Raw genomic sequence first — 13,140 nt, 5'->3', positions numbered from 1 at the left:
AATGTCCTACTGTTTGCCTGACAAAAAGCTGGCTCTCTGAGACCCCGGGCATGTTATCGTAACGGTAGCGACTGTAAGTTCCCCTTCTTCTAAGCTGGAGACTGCAAATGAGCGAGCGAGTGCTGGGGAAGTGAAGCTTGTGACCTTGGAAGTGAGTGGCTGCTCCGGGTCATCTTTATGTCTTGTCCTTGTTTGTTTTTCAGCATTTCTGCTTCTTTACATCTATTTTTTTTGTAGACTTAGTGATCCATGGTAACGTTGTTATAAATGCTCAGGGTTTCTTTGAGGAGTTGAAGGTGTTTGTGCTGCATTGTGCCTCTTGGATATAATTATCATTTGAACCTTAAATTATCTTTACTTTCATGCCTACTTAGAACTCATTTGACTACGGGATTAGACAGGGTGGAAGGAGGGAGGGGCTTTAGGTGGACAAGAGAGGCGGCTCGGCCATTTCTTTCTTTCAAACAAATATATCTCAGCTGCTTTTAATGTACAGATATGAATATATAATATTCACAGTGGTGTAAAATGGGATGCAGTATTCTTTGATGGCCTAACATACTTCAGACCTGAGTTTCTCTTCTCTTTCATCCTCAGTGTGCTTGTGACATGCTAAAAAAAAGTGCTCGGCCACCCAGCAACCTCCCCAGCAATGAGACTCATCCCTTTTTTAATCCTCAAAAGTCAATCATGAGAAAGGCATAAGAGAATGTATCTAAAGACGTGTAAATTAACCATTAGGAAAGTGGAATTTTAGCACTTACTATGTATACATGAGAAAGTTTGGGCTCCAGATTCATCAAATATGTCCTACACATTTCTGTAATGTTTACTTTGATTTTTAAAAATTTTTAAGTGCCAGTTTTCAAACTTTTCCCTGAGTTTGTAGAAAACAAGTGTAGGTTGCAGGGCTTTTCTTCGGGGTCTGCACTCAGCTGGTATGGGGGCTAGTATCTGTCTATGTATATAAGTTACGTTTCATTGTTAGCGTCAGTGCACTGCCTCAGAATAGTCTGCATTTTTCCTCTCCCCAATTTCTATGACACCTTAAGGAATTGAACCACATTTTTCATGCACGCAACCATATAATTAATGATTAATTCCAGTTTACTGTTCCGTAGTCTCAACTGCCCATCTTACGCACGCACGTGCTCACTCTTGCCAACTAAACAGTTATTACTGAGTTAGAAGTGCTATTAGTAATACGTATAAATATAGAAGTCTTTGGCAAAAGGAGGGGGAAACCCTATCTTTTGTCATTTCGTTAAGTATAATACATACACGTCTGCCACGTGGCTGCACCCACACAACACTGTTCGCTGGCCTAGAATGAATAGAACAAACAGTACAACAACGTTTTCACTGTCTGTGTTTCATAAAACCTGTGTGGGTCATAGAACTTTAATAGATCTGTGTTGTAGTTGGCTTTGTAGTTAGCCACAGACATCATGTCACCAGAAGAGGGAAAAAATAGTTTTTTGTATGGAGTGGACAGTGCATTTTTCCCCCTGAAGATTGTGAGGAAAGTACCTGTTCTTCAAAGCTAAACATCAAACTTAATACAGAGCTTCAAAGGGGAAGCCTGTCCATTCTGGTGTTTTTTTTTTTGTTGTTTTTTTTTTGTTTTTTTTTTTTTTTGGTTTAAAGTTTGGAATTCTCATTGTGTTTCCCCATAGTAAAGAACATTTTGTACTCTAAAGTTTGCAGATGTTTGAAGAAAAAAATAAAAGTGTATTCTTTGGACTTAGACATGAATACAGAGTTCCTTGTAACTTCTCCTTTTTCCGCTTTTGTTTTAGATATGGGAAAATCGTCTCCACGAAGGCAATTTTGGATAAGACAACAAACAAGTGCAAAGGTACGTTTTTGTGGGCAGGCATGGCTGTAGGAAGACGGTGGCTCGCTCTTAAGTTTCACAACTAACCTCTCGTGGTATTAAAAAGCAGATCTCATATGGCACTCAGTTTCTGTCTTGCGCAATGTCAGCATATTGCTTACGTTTGTTTTGTCCTGAGCTGAGTTTTGGCTAGAAACCCAACAACTAGCAGTTTGCCAGAATTCAGGGGTTGGCGCCATTAGAGTTAACATGCAAAATACAAGTTGGCTTCCCGCCCCTGCCTTTAAAAGGGGGAGCTGAGCTTGAGAATAGCTTTTTTTTTTTTCCCCTGAGCCTGAGGAGATTAGAGCTGCTTACTGAAGACCATTGGACTGAACTAAAGAACTGAAAAGATTACATATTGTGTAAATTGGCTCTATTAATTAGAATAGAGTAGTTTTAAGCAGTACTTAATTACATGTTTCAATACTCCCGATTGTTCTCTGCTGAATGCCTGTTGACAGTATTGGCGGCGGTGGGGAGGAGAGAGCCATTTTCACTGACCAAATTGTAGCAGGGGAGGGGAGGTCACGAGCCCCTTTGAAATATGCTGCTGCATTAATTTGATGCCCTGACCTTCAGTTTTCCATGCAATTAGGGTGAGCTCACCCAGCTCCTCGAGCTGCCAGCGAAAGCGTCGCGAGCGGGGCGGCGCAGATGCTCTGTGCATCTGACTTTTAATGATCCAGCCTCTTAACAATAGGCATGTGATTTCTAGGAAAACGGAAGAGTGGAGTCAGCTGACTTTGAATCTAACGACTGACCCTGGGAATTGAAGCAAGGTTGACAGGAATAGGCGGAGAAGGCAAATCTCCTCATTAATTAGACCCCAGTTTTTCAAGTAGTGGCGATGGGGCATTGGCTCAGCCATGAAAAGGGCAGGGAACGTAAACGCAGCCTATGGTGAGGCCTCGCTTGTAAGCCGCTCCTTGCCTTTAATCTAGACTTGAAGTGTTCCATTGTATTCTGTCCTCTTCAAAGTCCCTAGATTTAAAGGAGCCATTGTGGCAAATATCTAAGCCCGTGTTTAATCAACATGGCATATTAAGGCAGTTTTGCCTTGGGACAGTGAATAGAGTGTGCTTTATGTAGAATGGTACCCAGTAAGTACTTAAAATGAATTAAACCAGAGAGAGAGAGAGAGAGAGAGAGAGAGAGAGAGAGAGATGCGTGGAGAAGTGCATGCACTTAGTTGCCAAGATTAGTCTTATTTAACATCAATAAATGATTTGGGAGATCAGAGACACACACTCAAAAAAAAATGTCTTTTGGTTTTATGGAGAAAAATCGGCTCTTGCCAAGCACAAAGCAGGAAGCTGATCTCAAAAGTGAAGTTCAAACCGGCAGAGAAATAACAGTGGATAAATGGTTTTTGGCCTACCATACCTCCTTCCCTTTCTTTCTCACTCCAAAGGAATCTGATATGGCAGTTCAGAATGGTGGGAAAGCAGTGGGGAAGAACCTCTCTTCCCGGCTGAACTCTCCAGTCCATGCTCCACTGAAGACACCACTGTGTTCTCTTCTCCAATAGCTGCCTCTTTCCTAGAAACCAAAATTCTACCCCGCGTTCAGTGTGGACAAGGCAAGGGCATGAGTCAAAAGAAACGACAGCTAGTCTCACATTACCATCCGCGCAAAGCTGCATGGCTGGAAAGTGTCTGTAGATGAAGTGGAGGGACGTTCGAGGCCTCTAAATACAAGTAGAGGTGATGCAGAGCTGGTGGTAAGACCAGCAAGTCTCCTGGACGCCTTCCAGGCCTGCAGGCTGGTCTTCGGAGACCTCCCTGTGGGGTCAGGATGCGCTGTGTCACTAGCTTCTGGGATGGGAAGGGGATGCAGCGTCTGCAGTTTGGTTCACAATAAAGCCAGATTACATGCAACCCATGGTAACTTGCCGTGGTCTGTAGTTGTTTTCATATATGATGGTTTGGGTGAATATAGATAAATTAGTAACAATAAGAGAATATAGAGGATTGCTATAAATAAGAAACACAAATACAATTTTTAGAGATTAAATATATTCAAGAAGTTCACACATGCCACCAGGACATCTTAAGACACTCATGAAACTTTTCCACAAACATATCCGAGGGCCCTCTGATTTTTGTACGAAGTTAAGCTGAAGAAAATAAGTCTTGAGTAAGATGCATTAGTTATTGAAGATTCAGTTGGTATTTTATGTTTCAATTCTTGTCGAAATTTGGCAAACAAATGGGTTTTCAGTGCTTGACAGTGATGTCATAGCCAGGGCAGGACAGCAGAGCACACAAAGGATTGACTGAGAAACTGAGTTAGAGATGAGTTGAGAGTGTGGGAGAGAGATTTGGTGGGGGAGATGAGGGGGCTGCTCATAAGAAAGGTAAGGATAAATTGGACTGACAAAGTGAGGACATAAAGAATTGATAAAAAACAGGCCTGTGCTTGATAGAAATCAAAGCAGAAATGAAGCTCTGTCCATGTCCAGCTATCTCCCAATGGGGGCAGACTCCAGTAAGCAATATAACTATGACCCCTAAAGGTCTTAGGGCCGGATGACTTATCTCCGGGGGAGCATCAGTAAGCAAACCTGCATGTCGCTTAGTAAGCCCCGCCTTCAAAGACAGCGACACCCCTGCTTATAGGATGAAACCTAATTAGTCCTGCAGACCCTGTATAAAATTGTCTAGGGTCTTACCTTTACTTGAAATTAGCACAGATAAGAGGAAACCACATGGCTTACCTGTTGTGTTTCTCTTCAGTATACAGTTCTGAATTCTTAGAGTAGGGGTTGGACAAAGACCAGAAATGCATGCTAACAATGACTGAGGGCAACAGTTGTGTATTTCTCTTACGAAGATGGTTTAAAAAAAAAAAAAAGAATGGTTCTATTACGTGAGCATATTGCAACTTCAAGTGCAGCAAATAGCATCCCGTCGGAGACTTTCTGCTTACCGTAATACGTTGGCAGTGGCTGCGTTGGGCGGGAGAGGTTTATACATCAGTGGTAGCTGCATCACCTCAGTGAGGCAGGGCGTTCACTTACGAGCTCCAGACATTGTGTTGTATGAGAGAGATAGGCACAGAACTTGCTTGTGTATCCAAGCGTGACTCATATTAGCAATGAGCTCCAAACATGTTCACCCTGTCTCCTAACCCGGCAGCTGGGGAGCGCACTCTGCTCGAGCTGGGATCGGCAGCCTTTTTTTTTTTTTTTTTTTCCCCTTCCCATCCTGGCTTTTTCTGTACTGGCTAATCAATTTAAGCCCCTCTCAAACCAATTCTCAGTAATATAAAGAAGCCTGCTGCTTGTTTCAGCCCCAGCACCCATCTCTCCTGAAACAGCCACTTCTGTAATCGATCGTCTGTTCCATTACAGCTTACTTTGTGAAGAAGCAACTTTCGAGGCCAGCGTTGAGTGTTTCTGTTTCGATTCGCTGCTCCATGCTTGGACCTCTTACACCAGTGCAACACTCTGAAAATTACTATTTCCTTATAACTTCTGAATACCAGTGGTAGGCCTAGCTCCTCCTCCTCCTCTTCACAACTTCTAACTAGGGCCACTCTTTTTCGAATTAATTTTAGAGCCAGATGTGGTCCTGAGGCTGAGGAGTAGTGGGGAGGTCCAAGGTAGCCTGTGCCGCATAGCAAGACCTTGCCTCATACAAAAACTTAAATAAGTCATGTACATATACGTAGACACATGGAGGCACACATGTACAATAGAGACACCCTACCTATACAAAAATAAAACTTCACAATTGACATGAGTTCAGAAAAAAAGCTGGTATTTGGGCTAGGCTCCTAGCTAGGCCTTCGAACTGCACTAAATGTACTTATGTGTTGCTTGGTGTAGGAGGAGTTGCTGCAATGAAAACTGATGAGGTGGCTCAGTGGTTAAGAGCGCCGCCTGCTCCTCCAGAGGTCCTGAGTTCAATTCCCAGCAACCACATGGTGGCTCACAACCATCTATAATGTAATCTCATACCCTCTTCTGCACATAAAGCACTCATATGCAATAAATAAAATAAAATAAATCTTAAAAAAAAAAAAAGAAAACTGATGGTTTTCAGGCAGCAACTTCTGATGGTTCTGTGACAGTCCTTTGCACTATTCTGCATCGCTAGGTGCCATCCATGTGTATATTTCTCAGTCCTGCCCACTTCAGCCCTCCACCCCCTAATTTCCTGTTTCGATTTATTGTGGCCTGGAAACAGAGGTGATGTGCTCACTGACAGTGTTTGTGGAAACCACGGGTAAAAGTTCTGTACAGTGGCCTTTCTTGGGTGGCCATGTTTTACTCTGTTGCAAACTGTCTTTAAACTTTGCACTGAGATGGATGAAATAACTATTTTGGCTATCTGGAGGCATTTTTCATTCTCTCGTGTATTTTGAAGGGAGATAACTGTTCTTTTAGATAAATGGGTGATATTAACTAGGTACTAAAATTTATATTATAGTTGAATATCAAATATTTACACTTATTTTAACTTAGAAAACTAAGACATAGTCTATAGAATATATAATTCTTGTTTCTGTCACTTTTTAGCTGAGTCAGATAGCTTCATCTTTTTTTTTTTTGAAGAATAATTGAGGAATCAGATTTTTTTTTTAAGATTTATTTATTATGTATACAGTATTCTACCTGCATGTACACCTGCAGGCCAGAAGAGGGCACCAAAGCACATTACAGATGGCTGTGAGCCACCATGTGGTTGCTGGGAATTGAACTCAGGACCTCTGGAAGAGCAGCCAGTGACCTTAACCTCTGAGCCATCTCTCCAGCCCAGCTTCATCTTTTTTGTTTTACCCTTTAAAAGCTTGTCTGAAGTTGTCTTTCATAATACCCCTAACAACCCTTTATCATTATTTTTTTACCCTGATTAGCAACTTAAATTTTAGGGTTTTTTTTTTTTTCTTACTACCAGACACCTGAGAAGATCTTTGAGAAGACAAAGTTCAAAGCTGCATGTCCCCTTCCCCCCTTCCATACACACAATGTGTGCTTCCAAGGACCTGAGGCAGCCACTGCACTACGGTTGTCAGTACCTTTGTGCCCACAGGACACATCCGCTTCTGTTGCCTTTATCAGAATCAAAATGAAGTCCTTTCCTTTCCTTAGCTTTTTTTTTTTTTTAACACTTTCTACCATTAAAAAGTAACAGTTTAGGGGCCTGGAGAGATGGCTCAGAGGTTAAGAGCACTGACTGTTCTTCCAGAGGTCCTGAGTTCAATTCCCAGTAACCACATGGTGGCTCACAACCATCAATAATGTAATTTGATGCCCTCTTCTGGCCTGCAGGTGTACATGCAGATAGAGCACTCATAAATAATTTTTTTTTTTAAAGGTAACAGCTTAAGAAGAGTGTCTTTTACATTTCAGGTTATGGCTTTGTTGACTTTGACAGTCCTGCAGCAGCCCAGAAAGCTGTCTCTGCCCTGAAGGCTAGTGGAGTCCAGGCTCAGATGGCAAAGGTGAGTGGAGGCCCATACTCCTGAAGGTTGCAGTTCCTCCATCCTTCCAAACACAGAGAATGCACTTGGGCATCCTCAGCAACAGCAATTACACAAAGGCTTTCTTCCTCATATTCTGAAGGAGGATTAACAAATACATATGCTTTCCATGGCAAATTGTTTAACCCCGTAAGTCAATCCAGAAATAGCACACCTGATTTTTGTGGGCAATCACAGAAGGCTTTAAGATCGACACTGTTTTCTAAAAATAGAACTTTACAATTCATTGCCCAAGGAATTAATCCGTTTAAGGCACACCTCAAAGAGAAGGCAATAGACTATGTCTGTCTCCAAAGCGGAGTGAAAAGCTGTTTGAGGGGTAGAGGGAGACCAGCAAAAAGGAGAAGGAAGGACTGAGCAGGGTAAATAAGAAACAACATATAGTATGTACGTATAGAAATGTCATAATGAAACCCATTCTTTTGTGCGATGAACAGATTATCTTAATAAGGTGGGAACTGGGAGATGTCTGGTTGGTGAAGTGATTGCCATGCAAACATCTGACTGGAGTTCAGAGTCTTGCAGGGCTGTAGCAAGCCAGGCCCAGCAATCTCCATGCTGGACAGGGAGCAGGAGGGGACCGTGGACTTGCTAGCCAGCCAGTCTAGCTGATTTGGTGAAGTCCAGGAAGAGAGATCTTGTCAAAGAGTAAGGTGGAGAGCTATGGAGAAAGGCATCTGATATCAACCTCCTGCTCTCTGCACACAGACGCACACTTAGGCAGAAAAGGTAGCTGTGCACAGAGTGTCATGTTTTGAAGGGATGTGTAATTGGCTCACACATGGATCCATATAAATGAAAGGTTGGCTATTAATGTATGCCATAGGTGCCATTTTACCTATATAATAGGGAGATGATTTTTAGATGCTGTTGTTTATGTAATACAAACCTATCCTTCAGTAGTTTTATGTAGGCTTAATTCATGACTTGTTTCCAGTGAACGTTGATCATTCTGGCTGAGGAATTCTGCTCAAGTATTCCTCCATGTGAGGAGTATGCCTAAGTGCTCAAGGACTATAAAACGGAGACCGTATGTTCATGCGTCATAAGCATTCTAGCACAGTATGCATGGGTTTTAATTACTGTAGGACATAATGGTTTCCGTGAGTTGTGTTCCCATTTGCTAGTTTGCTCGCAAGATTAAAAACCTAAAGAAACCCTGTCTCCAAAACAAAAAACAAGAAACAGACAAACAAACCCACCTGGAATCCAAGACATCATCACATAAAAATGTGAATGGATTGACAACTGGCTAGTCCGTGTTTCCTTTTCACCTCTGATTCCTTGTCAAAGTCTGCATGCTTATGATGAGATGGCTCAGCCAATAAGCATCCTTGCTGCCAAGCCTGATAACATGGGTTCCATCCGCGGAGCCAGAACTGTAGAAGGCGGGAACCAGCTCCTACAACTCCTCCTCTGATACCAGTAAGCGCACTGTAGCGCATGTGCAAACACATCCACATGTGTAAAATGCTTACAGCCTTAGATGATGATGAACTTGATGAACTTGGTAAAGCTAGTCTAGCATGAGGAAAATCACTGATCCAAGGTAGTTACAAGTCTTGTTCGCCTCCAGCCTGCTTTTGGAGAGCCTTTTCTCTTTCTGTGAGTTCGGGGTCTCACATTACCCAGGCTCCCCTGGCACTCCCGAGGTAGCTGAGGGTGACCTTGAGCTTCTGATGCCTCATGTCCACCTCTTGACTCCTGAGATTCCAGACATATATAGCTTTCAAGTAAGCATATTTTTTATTAAAAGGAAGTAAGAATCAGGAAAGAAGTGAGCCTTAAAGCACCTGTATCTCTTAGATGTTGTGTGCAGTAACGGGAATTTCATTCAGCACTGAACACATCTCAGAGTCGTAATAACTACACCAGGACTTATATCCTGGTCTTTATACACCAAGTGTAAGTCTGGATGATATATGTCCTTACACCTAGTATCTATGAAGATAATCATGTGGGGCTTTTTCCCCCCTTGTATCAGTTGTTGGGGCAACTATTTTCAAGCCTAAAATTTAGCAGTATGCTATTTCAAGTCTTCCTTTCAAAAGAGCAATAGTTTCTGTTACCAGGCTTTCTGAAGTGCAGAGGAAAATAATTGGGTACCGTCCTTGGCTACTTCTGAGTAGAAGCACATGATTACTTCCTGAGCAATGTTCACATGTGCAGCAAAGAAGGCTTGTAGAAGTTGAAGGACTGAGAGGAAAACATACATCACCTACAGAGAGACCTGAGAGATAAGCTAGCTGCTCACAGCGCTACCCCTGCTGCAGTTTTAGGGATACTTTGACTACAAGAGTCAACAGAGATTCATCAAAAGGATTCCTTTTCTAAGTATTCCTCCCCCATGTAATCCTCAAATCTTGTCACTGTGTTGGCCTTTGAGTATTGGTCACCTCCAGAGTAAAAATTAAGACAAACGGGAAATAGAAAGCATCCTGGTTTTCAGATGATTGCCTTCCTATGAGCAATGTCCAGTGTTGGTGTTGAAAACCTATGGGTTTCTGTGTGTAGTCCTGGCTTATATGTATGTAGACCAGGCTGGCCTTGAACTCACAGAGATCTGCCTACCTCTGCCTTATTGAGTGCTATGGCTAAAGGTGTGCACCACCACACCAGACAGGAAATCTCTTTCAGTACATTTACAACCATTCCTGTCTGTATCCATGATGTCCAACCTCATTCAATATGACATCTATATAAGAATCTTTGGTGGGAGAGTCTCACTATGGTTCAGAAGCGGTGTGTAGACTGTGGGGTCATATACAGAGATTTCACGAACTCCCTAGAGCCCTACAAAATAGGTTGAGCCTTGGATGCTGCTGGTTTGGGAGGGGCTGGGGAAGCTCACAGCCTGCATTGCAATTATTGGCCGGCAACTATATTGACTATTTAATGATCTGGAAGCAGCATTTTGAAGGCTTCCATGCCAACAATCATTTATTATATGAATACGTAGGTGGACGAGTGATGAATGGGCTTAGTTACATTGTAGCTAAATCTAATTACATTTTAGAAGATTGGTTAGGTTTGTGACTAGTGTACACGGTATCATTTTTTTTTCCTTACTAAAATAACGTAAAATATTTTAACATTTGATTAACACTTTTAAGCTAAGCCCTTATTTTCAAGAAGAGATTATCAATGTATGCTGTGCAGTACTTAAAATTCAACTACGCAGTCCTATTTCACAGGAATTCTGAGTGCCAGGTAACAGTGGTGACAGTTCCCTTCCCGAGTCAGGTGTGCTCCACTGGTAATTTTGCAGGGTGGGATTTTCTCCAGTCTCTCTCAGCTCCCTAGCTGTGTTTTCTAACCCCATCAGAGTTGGAGCAGTAGCCAAGAACAGGAAGGTTTATGGGCCTAACGGTGATGTCATCTTCCAGGCAACACGCTGATGTTCTTTCTCCTGAGGAACTCTGAGTTTTTCTAAGCTCTCTCCCTAACCTATCACCCATCCCCCCCAAGCTACCCTTCAGCCTTATTCTGATGAGCTATCTCTCCCTGCCTTGTAGACAGTTTTCCTTGGGGAATTTCACTCTAGGACCATTCTGTGTGGTCACTTCTCTTGGGTTTTTGAGAGGTCTTAGCACATAGCCCAGGATGATGCTTTTTCCACCTCCTCCTCCTGGTGCTAGGGTTATTTAGTGTACTACCAAGCCCGTTTCCAGTGAGTCCTAGTTCCCATCCACCTTTGCCAACCACCAGGAAGAGAGTAATTGCTTCCCCAGGCATTCCCGTAGGCCCTTTCAATCAGCCGTCTCCTTTTCTGTTGTTGAGCTTTTGAGTCAGACATAGACCCATTGTGTACAGCAAGGTAGTGAGGGTACGATCAAGCTTTGTTCTGGGTCTGCTAACAGCCCTGATGCTCAGCTGGCAACAAGAGGGTAGCGGACAACATGTGGAGGCTGAGAACATGGCTGCCTTTCTCTCCACATGAGTGTCGTTCTCAGACTCGGTGTCTCTTCCAGATAAGAGCTGGATCCTCAGCCGTGCATCCTCATCTAAATCACAGCTGGATTCTTGCAGGCTTCCTCTAGGTTGTCTGGTTTCTCACGATGGATCCTGGGAGCGCCGACGCCCGCTGTCGAAACTGAGTTAGAAAGAAGCCTGTTTTTATCAACCTTCAAAGATGCTGAAGCCTCTGTAGCATTGTTTCCTAAATACCATCCTAGCATCTGTAATACAAAGGGATGCAGTATATTAGATAGGCTCTGCTTGGAAGAAATCTTTACCATGCGTTTATTCAGAGCAGGGCTGTGTATAGGTTGACTCTGTAGATCATATCAGTGATGCACTCTGAATGCCAGCTTCCTTGAAGGTTAAGAACAAGCTCCAGTCAAGGACTTCAGGGCTTTAGTCTGCATGCTGGCTCAGGGATGTGACTCTCCATCGTTGGTGCACAGGGTCAGGGATGCTAGCTGTGTGCCATCATTCTGCAGAATGTAAATTCTAAGACCTGGTTTCTTTTTCACTTTAAAGTTACAAACTCCACTCTTTTTCACTTTATTTGTAAAGTTACAAACTGCACTTTAAATGCCAGGCGGTCTCTTGGCTCTCCACCTTAAAGTTGTGGGTTTGAGTGTGGACTTAATTTTCTATGCTGGTGCACTCAAGGTCTACCTGATGTACACATCTTTCTGGGAGAGGATTTTTATAGAGGAAGTTTAAGGCTGGCTTCTGTGGTTATGTTATAAGGGACCAACCACTGTCCACTTTCTCCTTGTGAATGAGTCGAGATGCCACAGTGTATCCAAAACCCACAGATTCAGGTCTCTCCCTCTTGTGGAATCTGAAACAACCAAGTGGGAGGGAAGGCAGAGATGTAATGTTGCTGACACGCAGGGGGCACTTGAAACAGAATTTCAAAACTCTAAACTGAGAACGTTAAGGTGACTGTTTCTCACTCGTGCTCTAATCTCCACAGCCTTGCTCAGTACCTGCCATGGGGAGGGCACAAAGCGTTTGCATTTGTCATTAAAACTATTAACTAATTAAGCAAAAGTTGTTATTCCAAGTTTGAATAGACACCAAGAATTCATAAAGGGGTGCTTGAAAATAAACCTTGATGAAACTTAACCAGAAATGGCCTTGGGCCCTCTTGGACATCCTCTGTGTGTGTGAGGCGTAGCAGATGCTTTACATGTGTGTTGTCTTCTTAAACAAAAGATTCAGATTCTAAGCCAGGTGCGAGGTCTCATGCCTGCAGTCCCAACACTGGAAGTTGAGGCAGAATTGCTGTGAGTTTGAGGATAGCCTGAACTACATAGTAAGTCTAAGTCTAGCCTGGCCTGTACAGATGTGAGAGCCGGCCTCCAAACAGAAAATCATCATCATCATCATCATCATCATCATCATCAGATTCTATTAAAAGAAACGCAGACAATTAAAATGCTGGAAGGCATGACTCTGAGGATGATAACCTATGACAGAGTGACTCCTGTAGGGCCATTCTTTGTCACCTCCTAAAGCTACCTGGGGGCCAGCCGACCATCAGGGTTGGTAAGCTTGCACACTTTTCTCAACAAATAAGCCGGCAAATAAGCAGGAAATGAGTTCCCCTTACCCAGAGGCCCACCATGCTCTGGGTAGTCAGCAGTCACCCACCCATCCGCGGCGATCCGCTGGTGGGTGAGCCTATTCAATACAAGAGAAAACAGATGTCTGTTCCTCTTGCCAGGTCCCTTTCTTGCATTTTAGGAACCATTCCAGAAGCGCAGGGAGGGTTTTGTTAATTTCTTTCAGATGGTGACTGAGTGCTTTACAACATGCGA

The 13,140-nt window shown here is 43.1% G+C and overlaps 1 protein-coding gene across 12 annotated transcripts in view; it reads left to right on the top strand.

The window, feature by feature from the left end:
- The window catches only part of RBMS1 (RNA binding motif single stranded interacting protein 1), a 224,000-nt gene that overhangs the window by 173,780 nt on the left and 37,080 nt on the right, over positions 1-13,140 (top strand). For all 12 annotated transcript variants that reach the window (XM_084798493.1, XM_084798495.1, XM_084798496.1 and 9 more), the window contains 2 exons: positions 1,800-1,858; positions 7,236-7,327. In XM_084798493.1, coding sequence (XP_084654619.1) covers positions 1,800-1,858; positions 7,236-7,327 — 151 coding nt within the window. The remainder of the gene's footprint in view (positions 1-1,799; positions 1,859-7,235; positions 7,328-13,140) is intronic.

Source organism: Acomys minous (genome assembly GCF_964271855.1).
Source record: "Acomys minous genome assembly, chromosome: 10".
NCBI lineage: Eukaryota > Metazoa > Chordata > Mammalia > Rodentia > Muridae > Acomys > Acomys minous.
The sequence above is the reverse complement of the archived record's forward strand: the minus strand, read 5'-3'. Positions and strand labels throughout refer to the sequence as shown.